This window comes from Lithobates pipiens, unplaced genomic scaffold, assembly GCF_037356315.1.
Source record: "Lithobates pipiens isolate NorthernLeopardFrog02 unplaced genomic scaffold, aLitPip1_a1.2 Scaffold_19, whole genome shotgun sequence".
NCBI classification, from domain to species: Eukaryota; Metazoa; Chordata; class Amphibia; order Anura; family Ranidae; genus Lithobates; species Lithobates pipiens.
The window spans coordinates 247,438,256-247,455,345 of record NW_027507764.1 but is presented as its reverse complement, the minus strand read 5'-3'; the positions used below and the strand labels follow the sequence as shown (position 1 = coordinate 247,455,345).

Sequence of the window (17,090 nt, the reverse complement as noted above, 5' to 3'; positions counted from 1 at the left end):
AATTAACATGGATTGTTTCAGGATTTGCATCATTTAAGTTACAGAACATGCCCACAACTTTGAAGAAGTTTTTTTTTATTGTGAAGCAAACAACAAATAGGACAAAATAACAGAAAAAGTCAATGTGCATAACTATTCACCCCCCTAAAGCCAATGCTTTGTAGAGCCACCTTTTGCAGCTATCACAGCTCCAAGTCGCTTTGGATAAGTCTCTATGAGCTTGCCACATCTTACCACTGGGATTTTTGCCCATTCCTCCTCGCAAAACTGCTTCAGCTCCTTCAAGTTGGATGGTTTGTGCTTGTGAACAGCAATCTTTAAGTCTGACCACAGATTTTCTGTTGAATTGAGATCTGGGCTTTGACATTCCAACACATTTACATGTTTCCCCTTAAATCACTCAAGTGTTGCTTTAGCAGTGTGTTTGGGGTCATTGTCAGCAGGAAGATGAACCTTCATCCTAGCCTCAAATCACACACAGAGTGGTACAGGTTTTGCTCAAGAATATCCCTGTATTTAACACCATCCATCTTTCCCTCAACTCTGACTAGTTTCCCAGTCCTGCTTGGGTGATGTGATGTGTTGGGTTTGCGCCAGACATAGCGTTTTCTTTGATGGCCAAAAAGTTCGATTTTAGACTCGTCAGACCAGAGCACCATCCTCCATACATTTTGGGAGTCTCCCACATGTCTTTTCGCAAACTCAAAACGTATAATTTTGCTTTTTTGCTGAAAGTAATGGCTTTCTTCTGGCCACTCTGCCATAAAGCCCAACTATATGGAGTGTACGGCTTTTTGTAGTCCTATGTACAGATACTCCAGTCTCTGCTGTGGAACTCTGCAGCTCCTCAAGGGTTACCTAAGGTCTCTGTGCTGCCTCCCTGATTAATGCCCTCCTAACCCGGTCCATCAGTTTTGGTGTGCAGCCGTCTCTTGGCAGGTTTGCTGTTGTGCCATGTTATTTCCATTTGGTTATGATAAATTTGATGGTGCCCCTAGGGATCATCAAAGATTTGGATATTTATTTATAACCTAACTCTGACTTGAACTTGTCAACAACATTGCCCCTTACTTGTTTGGAGAGTTCCTTGGTCTTTATGGCAGTGTTTGGTTAGTGGTGCCTCTTGCTTAGGTGTTGCAGCCTCTGGGGCCTTTCAAAAAAGGTGTGTATATGTAATGACAGATCATGTGATACTTAGATTGCACACAGGTGGACATCATTTCACTAATTATGTGACTTCTGAAGGTAATTGGTTGCACCAGAGCTTTTTATGGGCTTCATAACAAAGGGGGTGAATACAAACGCACATGCCATTTATCAGTTTTTAATTTCTGAAAAATAGTTTTATGCATATATTTTTCTAATTTTACTTCACCAACTTAGACTATTGTGTTCTGATCCATCACATATAATTCAGATTAAAAAAACATTGAACTAAATGCTTTAATGTAACAAAATAGAGAAAAAGACAAGGGGCTGAATACTTTTGCAAGGCACTGTAATGAATGTTTTTCTTTTTCACACAAGTACGGTATTGCATAGTGGATTGAATTCTTAAAATTACCTGTCCAAGTCTAATTGACTATTGGTCATGAGGGTTAACTCATTCTAAGGTGTAAGCTTACAGCACTGGACACTTTAAGCTGCATACACACGTAGCGGTATGTCCGACGTACTAAGTCTGGCGGACTTCCCGCCAGACTGTACGTCGGACTTTCCGAACGGGCTACTTGCCCACACACACGGCACTTTTTGAGCGGACTAATACGGCGTACTAAGTCCGCCGTACTATCCGCCCTACTTTTGAAATGAACGGACTCGCCCACACACGCGGAGGAAAGTCCGCTCATTTCGAGTGCGTCTCCAGGTAGGCGGGGCCCGCGAAGGAGACGTCGCTGGCCCCGCCGCCTGGTATGGACTTAAAGGGGAACCCCAACGGCGAAAAAAATCGGCGTGGGGGTTCCCCCCAAGTCCACAACAGACCCTTGTCCGAGCACGTTACCCGGCCGGCCAGGAAAGGGGGGCGAGCGAGCGCCCCCCCCCCCTCCTGAGCCGTACCAGGCCGCGTGCCCTCAACATGGAGGGTGCCTTGGGGAGGGGGGGCCGCGCGGACCCCCCACCCCAAAGCACCTTGTCCCCATGTTGATGAGGACAAGGGGCTCTTCCTGACAACCCTGGCCGTTGGTTGTCGGGGTCTGTGGGCGGGGGGCTTATTGGAATCCGGGAGCCCCCTTTAATAAGGGGGCCCCCAGATACCGGCCCCCCACCCTATGTGAATGAGTATGGGGTACAATGTACCCCTACCCATTCACCTGTAAAATAAAAGTACAAAAAAAACACCACACGAGATAAAATACTTTATTGCACAGCTCCGGGGGTCTTCCGCCTTTGGGGGTCTTCTCGCCGGACTCCTCCGCTATCTTCTTGTAGCTCTTTTGCTAGCGAAGGAGCCTGGCTTTCTTCCTCGCCGCCGGCCTCTTCTTCCGACTTCGGGGGTCTTGTCCCCCTCTTCTTCTGCCGGGCCACCGCGCCTTCTTCTAGCTCTTTTACAGGCGGTGGCCCGGTCTTCTGTCGCCGCCGCCGCCTTCCGTTCCTCTTCTTCTTCTTCTCCAGGAGATGTTGACTCAACGATCTCTCCGGCCGCAATGCCAGGGACGCGCTGCGCTGCCATTTATATAGGGACAAGGGGCGGTGTCACATGGCTTTATGTCACATGGGTTGATCACATGGGTTGATGTCACATGGGGACTGTGACATCGTAAGGGGGAGGGGTCACCATGTGACACCAACCCATGTGACATAAACCCATGTGACACCGCCCCTTGTCCCTATATAAGTGGCAGCGCAGCGCGTCCCTGGCATTGCGGCCGGAGAGATCGTCGAGTCAACATCTCCTGGAGAAGAAGAAGAAGAAGAAGAACGGAAGGCGGCGGCGGCAACAGAAGACAGGGCCACCGCCTGTAAAAGAGCTAGAAGAAGGCGCGGTGGCCCGGCAGAAGAACCGAAGAGGGGGACAAGACCCCCGAAGTCGGAAGAAGAGGCCGGCAGCGAGGAAGAAAGCCAGACTCCTCCGCTAGCAAAAGAGCTACAAGAAGATAGCGGAGGAGTCCGGCGAGAAGACCCCCGAAGACCGAAGACCCCCGGAGCTGTGCAATAAAGTATTTTATCTCGTGTGTTGTGTTTTTCTTGTACTTTTATTTTACAGGTGAATGGGTAGGGGTACATTGTACCCCATACTCATTCACATAGGGTGGGGGGCCGGTATCCGGGGGCCCCCTTATTAAAGGGGGCTCCCGGATTCCGATAAGCCCCCCGCCCGCAGACCCCCACAACCAACGGCCAGGGTTGTCGGGAGGAGGCCCTTGTCCTCATCAACATGGGGACAAGGTGCTTTGGGGTGGGGGGCCGCGCGTCCCCCCCTCCCCAAGGCACCCCCCATGTTGAGGGCACGCGGCCTGGTACGGCTCAGGAGGGGGGGCGCTCGCTCGCCCCCCTTTCCTGGCCGGCCGGGTAGCGTGCTCGGACAAGGGTCTGTTGTGGACTTGGGGGGGACCCCCACGCCGATTTTTTTCGGCGTTGGGGTTCCCCTTTAAGTCCATACCAGGCGGCGGGGCCAGCGACGTCTCCTTCGCGGGCCCCGCCTACCTGGAGACCCGCTCGAAATGAGCGGACTTTTCTCCGGGCGGGAAAAGTCCGCTCATTTCAAAAGTACGGCGGACTGGCATACACACGGCCGGATTGTCCTCCGAAATGCGAGTCCGGCGGAAAGATTGGTGTGCAACACGGCATTCTAAGTCCGCCGTACTTTCGGGTCAAAAAAGTATGCCGGAGGCTACACACGCGGGGATTGTTTGGCGGACTTGAGTTTGCCGGACTTTTCCACCGGATTGTTTGATCGTGTGTACGCGGCATTAGCCACACTGTAGCAGGCCAGCACTTTAATAAAGAAAATTTGAGGTGAGGGAAGTATACTTGTATATATACTTGGATATAAGGCACTTTTAGAAGTAAATGTATTTCAATGAATATGCTCCTGTCTTAATATTAAATCTCTTACAAGCTTTCCAGAGTCACATAATCTATCTGGCGTTATATTTTTTGCTAGATTGAGCATTCAAAAAATGTGGCATAATTCTTTACTGATTCTCAAAGGTATGATGACATGGCACTCTAGAAGGTGTGACCAGGTAATGGATGAAATTTAAGGTGTTGGAGATTTTATGATCTGTTTGGCACTGACTGTGGGAGTCTTTGTTAATCGTGCCCATAAAGGGGGCCAGAAACAATAATGCACATTTAGATTTTTTATCAAACACACTGACACTAACCAACATTTACATTGAATTACAAATGTTTTTTTAATCCTACCTAAAATGCATAGACCCTGATCTTTGACCCTGACTTTGACTCCTGACCGTTGGCTCTAACCTTGACCCTAACCCCACACTGATATAGACCAAACCCCGATCTAGCTTTTTTATCTTTATTAATATTATTACTATTCGTGGACTTTTTTTGTTTACAAGTTTCTCTTCTAGCAAAGAGAAAAATATACAATGTATCTTTTTCCCTATTCAAGAAGAGAAGAAAACACAATGGACGGATAGTACATCACAGTCAGTCACAGGCGATCAGGTGATTGGGAACTGGTCTTCCCTCCTGATTTTTAGTGTGAAAAGTCTCTATGCTGGGAGCACACGGTGCATCATGCTCTCTGCACAAACACACCGTAGTAGCGCATATATGTGGCCCTGCAAATAAAAACCCACTTTCGTGAGGCTGCATATATGCTTAGCGGGAAGGGGTTAACATAATAAGCTCCACTTACTAAATCTCTGGAAACCTAAATGTCAGCTCCACTGTTGGTTGTAATTTAGTTTTGTAATTTTATATGACAAAAGGTAATGCGATTCACAAGAATTCACAGGTCTGACAAAATGGGCATCACCACTACAAAATCAAATAATGCGGTCATGGTTTCTCCACAAACTAGAAGGAATCCAACTGTAATATGGTAATACCTTCAACATGGCCTTGTAGGAGGAGGCAGTGACAAAAAGGACTATAAGAATATATCAATGGCTTTTCACAAGATATAAAAAATTTGTTTCATTTGGGTCAACTCCGAACTGCTATATCCATGTGGGTTTAAAGAGGTTGAATATTAAAGACCAAATGTAGTTTTGATGGCTTTGGGAGGGATTTCCCATTACTTCTTGTAAGGAGAGGAAGGAAAAGAAAATTTCCTCAAAGGGGATAGTGTGATTGTGTTTTAAAACCAGTGCTGATGTATTTTTTAAGCTCTAACTGGATGTCTGGTACAAATGTCTACAATAACTGTAACTTCCTTGAGGCAAGTATTCAAACTGACTTGCATTGTGACTTTTTTACAATTATACAATCTATTAGCTAATTAGCAGGTAACTGTTACTATAGAGGATAAAACATGTAAAATACTATGTGATAACTATACGTTGACAGTGAGGACACCCAAAGTACATGCATTATAATAATTCTCTCTTCCTTGCAAGAACTGGGGTTTTCGCCTCAACCAAATCTCATAATGCAGACACAAAATCCCTACAGGTTTAGTCACATAGTTTCATAGTTAGTAAGGTTGAATAAAGACACCAGTCCATCCAGTTCAACCTGAGTGAGTGTCTACCCCTATCCCTGTACATTGCACACTCACATTGGTCCCTACCCTCAAGGAGCCCACAATCTAAGGTCCCCATTCATGTACTAAGGCCAATTTTGGACAGAAGCCAATTAACCTACCTGCATGTCTTTGGAGTGTGGGAGGAAACCGGCGTACCCGTAGGAAACCCACGCAGGCACAGGGAGAACATGCAAACTCCAGGCAGGTAGTGTCGTGGTTGGGATTCGAACCAGCGACCCTTTTTACTGCTGGGTGAGAGTGCTAACCACTACACCACTGTGCCGCCCAAGTATGAAGTATGTCCTATGTTGTGTAGGCAGCTGGATCCTGCAGAAATCTACACTGCAGGGGATACCCCATCCTCTACCTCTCTCTGAACGTCTAGCACTGCAATGTTTAGCAGTTTTAGGTCCTCATGCACAACAGCAGTACAGATAGTCAAACTGGCACACGTCCCCTTCTAACCCTTCTAACTCCTCCTTTATTAGGAAGTCCTTTGACTGAATACACTACTTATAACATGAATCTGTGAATTGGGGAGAGCATCCTGTGACTGATCAGACTCTTCCCCATTCACAGATAATGTTCCAAGCAGTCCATACCACTTTTAATACAAGAAAGGATTGTGCTGGCTTTGGAAACTGCAACTTGACATTGCATGCTATTATTAGGCTTATGATCTACCAGAACACCAAGATCATTCTCCACCACTGATTTCCCCAGTTGTACTCCAGTTGTACTCCAGTTGTACTCCCCTTAGTATGTATGATGCATGCATATTTTTGGCCCCTAAGTGCATAACTTTACATTTATTAAAACTAAACCTCATTTGCCACATAGTTGCCCAATTAAACAGTGCATTGAGGTTGACTTAAATTGACGTAAATTGGAGACATCCCAAAAGGATGTTATTCCACTGTATAGCTTGTTGTCATATGCAAAGACTGATATGATACTATCATTCATTTATAACATCCTATATATATATATATATATATATATATATATATATATATATATATATATATATATATATATATATAAATTATATAGTAAAGGTCCCAACCCTGAACCTTAGGGCACACCACTAATAACCTTAAACTATACAGAGTATGAATCAATAAGTAATGCAAATAAAACAGTGAGGATTTTATTAAATTTTTTTGCTTATTTTCAGCATTAAGAAATATTCAAAACAGTGAAAAAATTATTTCAATTAAACATAAAGTGTATGTTTCATTATTTTCATCCAAAAATCACTCCTTTCTTTGCTTCTTACAGGAGGTTGGAAGCATCATTGGGAAGGTCAGTACAGTATAAATTATTTTTGTGATTGTTCTGTACAATTCCAAGCTTTCCTGGCCCTAACCATTGCTCCTTTTTATTCTGATTTTGTTTCCAAAACAGAAAGGTGAGACGGTTAAGAAGATGAGAGAGGAGGTAAGAATAAGAAATGTCAGTGCATCCTTCTCAATTTCTGTCAGAAGACAATGTTTACGTTTCTTCCGAATATTTTATGCTGTGCTGGAAAAAGGTGTAAGAGTGTCACTCAGTGGCTGCAAATATTATTTCAGCTGTTAGCTGTGAAAGGGTTTTTATTTGTGCAGCTGCCACCAAAAGTATCTTTAATCCCACCGTTCACTTAAAGATTAACAATGATATTGTACAATTAGTAATGGTTGTGTTTTCATTTTAATATATATTACTGTATACATTGGTGGAGAAGATTCTGCTTTTTTAGTATGGGTAAAATAAAAGTTGAAAGAATTACTCTGCTAAACAATAAAAGGAATAATAAATGGTATGAATTTAAATGGACTACTTAAAACCTCAGTACAAAATCAAAAGTGTAATAACCCTTCATGTAAAAAAACATACTACATATGTCTCATGAGAAAAAGTTTAAAATAGTGAAGATCACCTTTGTGTATAACTTGGTATATGATAGCTCAGAGAATCTGAATCCGAAGCAAAAAAAAAAATACATCTTCTTCTATGAACCAACAGGATCTTTTCTTACTTTGCTTTATTTGGCTGTCCTGACGATGCATTAGTGGGTGTCTGTTCAAGGGAATGAGTTGATTAAAATATGTATAGACTCATGAGCTTTATAAACTTAGGCAAAATAGGTTTAAAGAACTAAACTATTATTTTATTAGAATTATGTTAACTTTTCTTCTACAATGGGCAAAGCAAAGAGAAAAATATACAATGTATCTTTTTCCCTATTCAAGAAGAGAAGAAAACACAATGGGCGGATAGTACATCACAGCCAGTCACAGGCGATCAGGTGATCTGGTCTCTGTGTTTTCCTCCACCCCTGTGTTTTCCTGTGCCCTGGTGTCTTCCTCCGCCCCATGTCTTCCTCTGCCCCTATGTCCTCCTCCACCCCCATGTCCTCCTCCACCCCCATGTCTTCCTCTGCCCCATTGTCTTCCTCTGCCCCCATGTCTTCCTCTGCCCCGGTGTCCTCCTCCGCCCCGCTGTGTGCTCCTCCTCCGCCCGCCCCCCGCCTCGCCACCCCACAGTCATCTTTCCTCCTCTCTAACCAGCTGCGGGGGATTGGTCAGCCTTCCCCAACAGCATATACTAATTTTCTTTTCACTCTCCACTGCTTCTTATTCAGCTATTGGGAGCAAAGGAAAGTCCTGTGTATGCATTCACTATGGACTCTTGCATGGCGGTGCTGATTGGTCCAGCACTGTCATATAGAGTGAGTCACATGCTGCTCCATACCCGAAAGTACTAGATATTTTGTCTTAGCTTCAGAAACTAGCTGAATTGAGCTGAGAGAGGGAGAAGGGTAAAGTTAAGTATATGTGCTGACACTGGCTACGAGGCGATTATTAACCTATTGTTTTAAAGAAAGTCTGTACTGAGAAAAACGCTAAGATCGTCTTTTGAAAATACTGTTTATTTTTATCTGGGGCTTTAGTACTTTCCAAGTCTCTTTTCCAATAAAAGTATTCAGTATAGTTAGGTGGTCAGCAATGGCATCCTCTGAAATTGTTTTAGTACAGATTTCCTTTAAAAAGACTGTAGTCAAATCTATGTTGTGTTCTATAGTAAATAAGTATAATTTTCCCAGCACATGATTTTCTTTGGTGTGCCACAAATGAAACCTGTAGAGCGTTAAATGGCCGCTGCTCTGTAATTCACATGAAGTCTGTTTCCCATGGAGGCAATAATGGCCTGTGTCTAATAATGAAATAATCAAAACATGTCTTCCCAAAGTAAATTGCAATTTGAACAAGTTCGTTTATATTTAATCAAATTCGCTGTAATCAGAGTAGGGGGAAAAAAAACAGTGGCCGCAAGGAAAACTCCACTAGTTTCAATTATAAAACCTACAGAAAGTACATCAAGTGTAATGACTTAAGAAGCTCCACGAGGGTAATTACATTTTTTGGGAAACAGCATTGTAAAACAGAATAACTCAGAACACGGCCTCCAATAGTTCTACTGGTTTGTTTTAATGTGGATAGAAACAAGATGGGCTATTAAATACCTTTTTAATTATTTAAACAGAGGATGGAAAATAAATGGAAGACACAAACCTTGAATAGCTCTGTAGAACAGAAATGTCTCTGTGTCTTATTTCTCTACACATATAGTACACATGCTATCCATAGACACACAATTTTATGGTTTATTTATTTCATAAAATAGAGGAGGTAGCAGGATATCCAGGTGATAGGCAACACAGTGGCATATCATCCATGTGTGCAGGGTGCTCACTGCACACGGGCCCCCGAAAGGGGGGGCCACTGTGACCCAACCTGCACACATGGATGATTGTCCCTTGAGCACCGATATCCCTGTATAGCTTTTTAAGCTGAGCTGACAACCGCTTCTCCTCCTCTCCCTCCCACATCTGTCAGTGGAAATGTCATACAGGGAAATCAGTGCTCACAGCTGTCCCTCCCACGCACTGATTATCCTGACTGTTCGCTGTGTCTTCCTCAACCCCGTGTCTTCCTCTGCCCCAGTGTCCTCCTCCGACCCATGTCTTCCTCTGCCCCAGTGTCCTCCTCCACCCCGTGTCTTCCTCTGCCCCAGTGTCCTCCCCCGCCTCCTGCCTTCCTCTGCCCCGGGGTCTTCCTCTGCCCCGCTGTGTGCTCCTCCTCTGCCCCCCCCCCCCTGCTGCCTCTCAGTCGTCTTCCCTTTTCTTCTTTCCCGCCAACTGTGGAGGATATGCCAGGATGGAGATTGGAGGAAGGGGCCGGTAAATATGTAATTTACCAGCCCCTTCCTGTTCTGAATTGCACACAGAGCGATTGCTACCGATCACTCTAGTGTCCTCTGATAACTGAGCAGAGTAAACTGTGTTACTCGGCTTCAGTTTATGAATGAACAGGAGCCACTCTGCCTCTGTTCATTCATCTGCTGAGAAAGGAACTGGGGAATCTCTGTCCTCAGTCCCTTTTTCTGTCTCAAAGGGGAGATGTCAGGGTTTTTGTTTAGACTCCTGATATGCCACCAAAGCCCAACAACAGGGCTGATAGAAAAAAAATCAATAAATATTACAAAATTTATTTTTTTTACAATAAAAATAAAAAAAAAACATAAAATAAAAAACTACTGACACCACCCCCCCTCCCCCCCCCCCCCGCCCTACTGACGCTATCCACTGCCCCAACCTCCAACTTAAAAAATGATTTAAAGAAATAAATAAAAAAACAACATTTAAAAAAAAATAATAGATAATAAAATAAAAAAACTAGCTGATACCATCCACTGCCCTACCGTACTCCTCTCCTACACATAATACCCATCACCATACACTCAGCACTCCTCTTCAGCACATACTACCCACCACCATACACTCCATACTCCTCTTCTGCACATACTACTGCTTCCATACACTCTGCACTCCTATCCTGCATATACTACCCACCACCACATACTACCCACTGCTGTACACTCCGCACCCCTCTCCTGCACATAGTACCCACCGCCATACACTACACACCCCTCTCCTGCACATACCACCCACCTCCATATACTCCACACCCTTATCCTGCACATACTATCCATCGCCATATACCCCTCTCCTGCACATACTACCCACTTCTATACACTCCACACTCCTCTCCCGCACATACTACCCACCGCCGTACACTCCACACTGTACATTCCAAATTTAACATTCTCACATTCTGCACTATGTAAGTCATCTCAGATTCTATTAAACCACACCCAATTTAAAGGCACGCACCCTTTTTTATTAATCGATGCCTAGGGCCCACTTTTTATCTTGCACACAGGCCCACTGATTTCATGATTACATACCTCCAACCTGCTTTCCTTTCAGTAATGGGGAGTGCGGCCTTATTTCCTGCTTCTGGATTGACATAAAGAAGTGAGAGCTCACCAAACTTCTCCCACCAATAAAGCATACCAGAAGACATTAACAAATCACAGCTTGCCCTTATCCCACCTACTTGACAATTTCAGTCTTTTTGTGATGTGGGAAAATGTATCTATCACTGATATCAGCCAATATGACATGTAATGACCTGGTGTGGATCGTAAAACTTGTCAGGCTACAATAAGCTACAGAAAAATGGTAACTGATTGCTCACAGGGCAACGACTCATTGCAACCAAAACTAAACCAGGTATTGTAAGATGGCTTCAGCTCTGCTCGCCACACACAGGAGAGGTCCCTCAGATGCATTTTGCTTCTTTGTGCTTTATTTTTGAGGCCTCAATGATTACGCCCATTAGGGGGAAAAATGCATCTGAGAGACCTCTCCAGCAGGTGGAGAGCAGAGCTGAAGCCATCTTACATTACCTGGTTTAGACTTTGTTGCAGTGAGTCGCCATCCTGTATGCGATCAATTGCCATTTTTGTGGGGTAGAATATATATTATAGAAATCTAGTTAAGGTCTGGGGTGGTGGAAAGTGGTGAGAAATCGAATTCTAATTTGTATTACATTTTTGGTTTTGGTTACATTTTTGACTTTGTAATATATCTGCAATGTATTAAATTTTTGTTTTTGTTTTTAATATGGCTTAAATCTTGTAACTTTCTATGCCACCCAAAGCTTAGTGAGTGCTGTTGAGTAAGAGCTCACTAGTCACATTCTACAATGTAATAAAAAATAAATAAAAAGATGCCCAGTGGGACAAACATTTTCCACAGAAACCTATGGTAACCTTAGTTTAGAGTATACATAGTTTAAGCGTATATGGATAAAACCAAAGTCAACAAACAGCCCTGCTTCTAAGACAGCCTAACCTGATATCACACATTAGGGAGGCCAGTCTGCCAGTGTGCTCGATAGCAAAGTACACGTAATGATGAAAAGAGAAATGTCATATGTGGAGAATTTCCTTTTTTAATGAACTGATATTTCAGTTCTTTCAGATGAACTGAAATACCCATAATGTACATTTAATATTGGGTTTTAATTTTACTTTGTATTACAGAGTGGTGCACGAATCAACATATCAGAAGGGTCCTGCCCTGAACGAATTGTAACAATAACAGGACCAACAGATGCCATTTTTAAAGCATTTTCAATGATTGCACTAAAATTTGAAGAGGTAAGCAATAATTACATGACTTGCTTCATTATTTTTTTTTTTTATCAAGAATCAGCAATATAAAAAAAAAAATCTACCACTGAACAAATAAGAAATTCAACATCTTCTTTCCATATCCACATTGTATATTATGATTGAAACCAAACATTGTGGATCATTTAAGAAGTTTCATTAATGGTCATTTTATTTTTATTTCTGTTATTTACATACAAAAATATAGCTACATATCTTATATATTATACCTTATATCTTATATACCTACATAGCTTATCAGTATAAATCCAAAAACAAAAATGTTGGAACTTACCAATCCTTAAAGTTGATCTCCTGGTTTCCTGTAACTTTAAATTGGTAATCTGGACCAAGCTGGTCCAAACTAAATATTTCCTTCACTAAGTGCTGCACTGGCTCTAAATGCCACATGAGCTGTATGTAGCTTCAGCTACAAACAGTACACAGTGCTGAGTTGTAATATCAAGAATATTATCATAAAAACTCAGAGCAGAGTGAGAACTGAGAGATCAGCTGTCATGTTATCCCTCAGTTCTCAGGCTTAGAGCCAACGGGGTACAGCTGCAGCATCACACCAATGCTGCAGCATAGAGGTGAGTATGTACTGTATGTTTGTTTTATTACACACCCCAAACAAAAAGGGACTGATTTCTAGAAGCTGTGCCCCAAAAAAGCAGATAGGGGTATATCTACATAGCTTATCAGTATAAATGACTAATACTGCCTGTGGTCTCCCTGCAGCTGATACTTCCTTCATTACCGTGTCTCTCTGTGGAGGCAGCCTCTTGATAGAGGCTTTCCTTCTCATGTCAAGCCTCCAGCAACAGTAAGCAGCTCAGTAGTTAAGATAGCCTGTAAGGCTAAAAGAACAGATTGTCCTGGACATTGTCATATTTTTTACTGATTTGCTTTTTCAAAATAAACTGTGGAATCCCTGTTAACCAAACTTTAGAGTTTAAATAAAATTATACTCTATTCTGCATGTAAACACTAAACACAATAGTTTGTAACAAGTTACCATAGGTATGTGCAGCCTATTGCATTAGTGTGTGCTCCCCAAAGCTCATACACGCATGCACAGTAGTACAGTGGTTAGTGTCAGTAGGGCAATGGATGGTGTCAGTAGAGCAGTGGACATGTCAGTAGGGCAGTGGACTTTGTCGGTAGGGCAGAGATTGGTGTCATTAGGACAGTGGATGGTGTCAGTCAGTAGAGCAGTGGACAGTGTCAGTAGGGCAGTGGACTCTGTCAGTAGGGCAGATATTGATGTCAGTAGGGCAGAGGATGGTGTCATTAGGACAGTGGATGGTGTCAGTCAGTAGAGCTGTGGACAGTGTCAGTAGGGCAGTGGACTTTGTCAATAGAGCAGAGGATGGCGCCCGTAGAGCAGTGGATGGATGGTGTCAGTAGGGCAGAGATTGGTGTCAGTAGGGCAGAGATTGGCGTCAGTAGTTTTTTTATTTTTATTATTTTTTTTTGTTTTTTTTTACAAACCTATTTTTTTTAAATTATGTTTTTACATTTTATTTATTTATTACAATTTGTTAGTAGACCCATTGGGGGCTTTGGTGAAATAGCAGAGAAAGGGATTGAGGACAGAGATTCTCCCAGCCCCTTTCTGCATTCAGCAGGGGAAATCTGCACTGCACAGGTTGATTAGGGTGTGCCCAGGCACACCTGGCACAGCAATGCATTGCATGAAGTCTGTAAATAATACATGCAAACTTCCTTCATACAGGAGTTCTTGTCGATGCTTCTAAGACACAGAGTGGGACCCAGCTGTAAAACCTACACCCAAGCCAAACAATTTATACCAGGCAAAGCAGGTTTTTCATCAGGGTCACATTTGTATTGTCAGCTTTATACATTTCTCATGGTTTAAAAATACAACCAGTGCAACCAATATTTACAGAAAAGTAAAAAACACCGCTCTACCCTGATACAAGAGAAGCTCATTACACAACAATAACAATGTTTTGGTCATATATCAGCAGATCAATGTTTTAAATTCTCTCTTTCTCCTTACTTCAACTCTCAGATCACCACATTAAATTAATTGAACAATTACAATTCTATCCCCATAATCTTATAGCATACACAACAACAGAAAGTATAGCTTATTTAGATAAAAGTAGCTTTCTTTTTTATACAGTGTATAAAACACTCATTTTAAAGAAATATGTAGATCAAAGGATTATTAAAAAGACACAGTCCAGTCCAATTTTATGTTCATGTCTTGGATATAAAAGATTTTTACTTCACCTGCATCAGCTTCCAATTCCTTAGGTTTCTTAGTAGCCGGTAGGAGATGCACTAGCACATCCAGCAAGTCTCCAACAGCATGGAGACAGTTATTTACAGGCCTTGCAGATAAATCCAAACTGTACTGTCCAGGTGGCTGTGACTGTCACACTCACTTCAGAGCTTGAAGTATAAACAAAAGCAAAACTTTTCTTTTTCGTTTTGGACAGAGTGGAGGGTGATTACAAAACTTGTCAGGTTTTATTGCTGTTTGTGCCTCCATTAGGGAGATTTTATAATGAGCTCTTAGCCCCCGTACACACGGTCGGACATTCCGACCACAAAATCCGTCAAATTTTTTCCAACGGATTTTGTCCGAAACTTTTGTTGCATACACATGGTCGGACAAAGTTGTCGGAAAATCCGATCGTTCTTAACGTGATGATGTTCATTCATTGCCACGGGACTACGTTCAGGCTAGTAGCCAATAGCTTTGGTCTCGTAATTTGATCTGAGCATGCGTGGGACTTTGTCCGATCCGAATTCTCTACAAACGATCGGACAAAGTCCGATCGGATCATGTTGTGGGAAAATGTTATATCCAGCTCTCAAACTTTGTTGGTCGGACATTCCAATGGAAAAAGTCCGATGGAGCCCACACATGGTCAGATTATCTGACAACACGGTCCGTTCGGACATTTTCCGTCGGAATGTCCGACCGTGTGTACAAGGGCTTAGATTAACCTTATCCTGTCTAGCAGTATGTTAAACCTTTGCAGTACAGATCAGATTAAAATTGCAGATTATATATATATATATATATATATATATATATATATATAGTTACAAAGTTACATAGTAGGTGAGGTTGAAAAAAGACAAGTCCATCAAGTCCAACCTATGTGTGTGATTATATGTCAATATTACATTGTATATCCCTGTATGTTGTGGTCGTACAGGCGCTTATCTAATAGTTTTTTTAAACTATCGATGCTCCCCGCTAAAGAATTTATAATCACCAAATAAATATGTTAATACGCACTATGCTGATCTGTCTTCCTTGGCTTTGCTGGGGACTTTTTACCTAATCTAACTTAATCCCAACTCTGTAAAACAGGGTTTCTCAATCAGGCTTCCATGGAACCTAAGAGTTCCTTCAGAGATTGCTAGGGGTTCCCACTAACACCTTTGATCTTCTGTAAGGGGGTAATTTTTCTCAATGACCATAAGTGCAAGCAGCATTCTTCCCACTGATTTCAATGGTTCTTCTGTGTTGAAAAGATTGAGAAAGGCTGCTGTAGATCAAACTAAAATTGCATCCAACAAAGCAGCCATAAATAGATTTGCATAGATATGATGAAGATGAAGAGTGAAACATAAACTTATTCAAAAGATGAAATGCGTACAAATTAAGGGACCACACTGAAATCATAAATAATAATAATAATCGGAACTTTTGGGTGTAATGTCCCCAACCTGAACACCTACTGTCCCTATATGAAATCCAAGAGATCAGTGAAGTCCCCACACTTCCATTTGACCTGTATCACCAGGTCAAATGCCATTTCAAGTATTTTGGGTCATTATTATGACATTTCACGCCAATAATTTATTTTATGTTGCCTTTATTTTTCCAAAACCCATACTTGCTTCACTAGACCACCATCTTTGTGATAATAAAACCAGATTCATGTACTATGAGAAGTGCAGCCAAGCTCAGAAGGAACAGTCATAATGAGGCTATAAAATAGGTACAGTCATGACGTGCAGCCATAAGCCAAAAATTGTGTAAGTGTTTTTTCATGGATGCATGAATATGCGCTAGTGTAGTTTTTTAATCTTCTATTTAATTTAATAAACTTCTCATGTTAGCATTAAATAGCCAAATAAATTAATATTGCTATTTACAAATACATTTTTTGCCTTTCTACTTTCTTTATTACTGTATTTTTATTAAAGGTTTTGGTAATTTGCATTTTACCAATTCTACCACATTGTGAAATATTTGTGAACTTTAAAAAAAGATCTGCCTTTTCACTTAAATACTGAACTTGTCAAAGCATACATTATTTTTGGGATAGTTCTAGTTTGTTTGTTTTAAAAACCCTACACAAATTACCTAATGCACTGTTTAATGGCAAAAGGCGGCTTCATTCACTTAAAACGCTTTTAGCTGTAACAGTGCTGGAACAGGAATAATGGGTCAATTTGCAAGCTGTTTGATCCTTTTCTTTTGCCTTTCTGTAGACTTTAGGGAGAAGCTATTGCTTCCAGTAATGCACATTAATGGCGAGAAAAAAAGAAAAGCCCTTACAGTCTGGTCCCAAAGCGGATTGAGATTGAAAGAATAATTGCACACTTTCAACTCCGTAACTGTATGATTCAATTATGTATTGATGTCAATGTTTTACATTTCAGAGGGTATACATTTCATTCACCTAAGGTTTCTTCTTTTCTCTTTTTGCTTCATCTAAGTGATTTTATATTATGAATTGCATTCATTAGAAAATTAAATATTTGCAAAGTGTAATGAAGCAAAAGGGTGTAATATTTCTTATTAAGTATTGACATTATGTAGTTGTTTTATTATTTATTATGCTAGTGACCAGCTGTTTACCCCTCATAA

The 17,090-nt window shown here is 41.8% G+C and overlaps 1 protein-coding gene across 21 annotated transcripts in view; it reads left to right on the top strand.

The window, feature by feature from the left end:
- Positions 1-17,090, top strand: part of LOC143996687 (poly(rC)-binding protein 3-like) — a 1,318,080-nt gene that overhangs the window by 1,233,676 nt on the left and 67,314 nt on the right. For all 21 annotated transcript variants that reach the window (XM_077491910.1, XM_077491906.1, XM_077491899.1 and 18 more), the window contains 3 exons: positions 6,941-6,964; positions 7,067-7,099; positions 12,095-12,211. In XM_077491910.1, the coding sequence (XP_077348036.1) occupies positions 6,941-6,964; positions 7,067-7,099; positions 12,095-12,211 (174 nt within the window). The remainder of the gene's footprint in view (positions 1-6,940; positions 6,965-7,066; positions 7,100-12,094; positions 12,212-17,090) is intronic.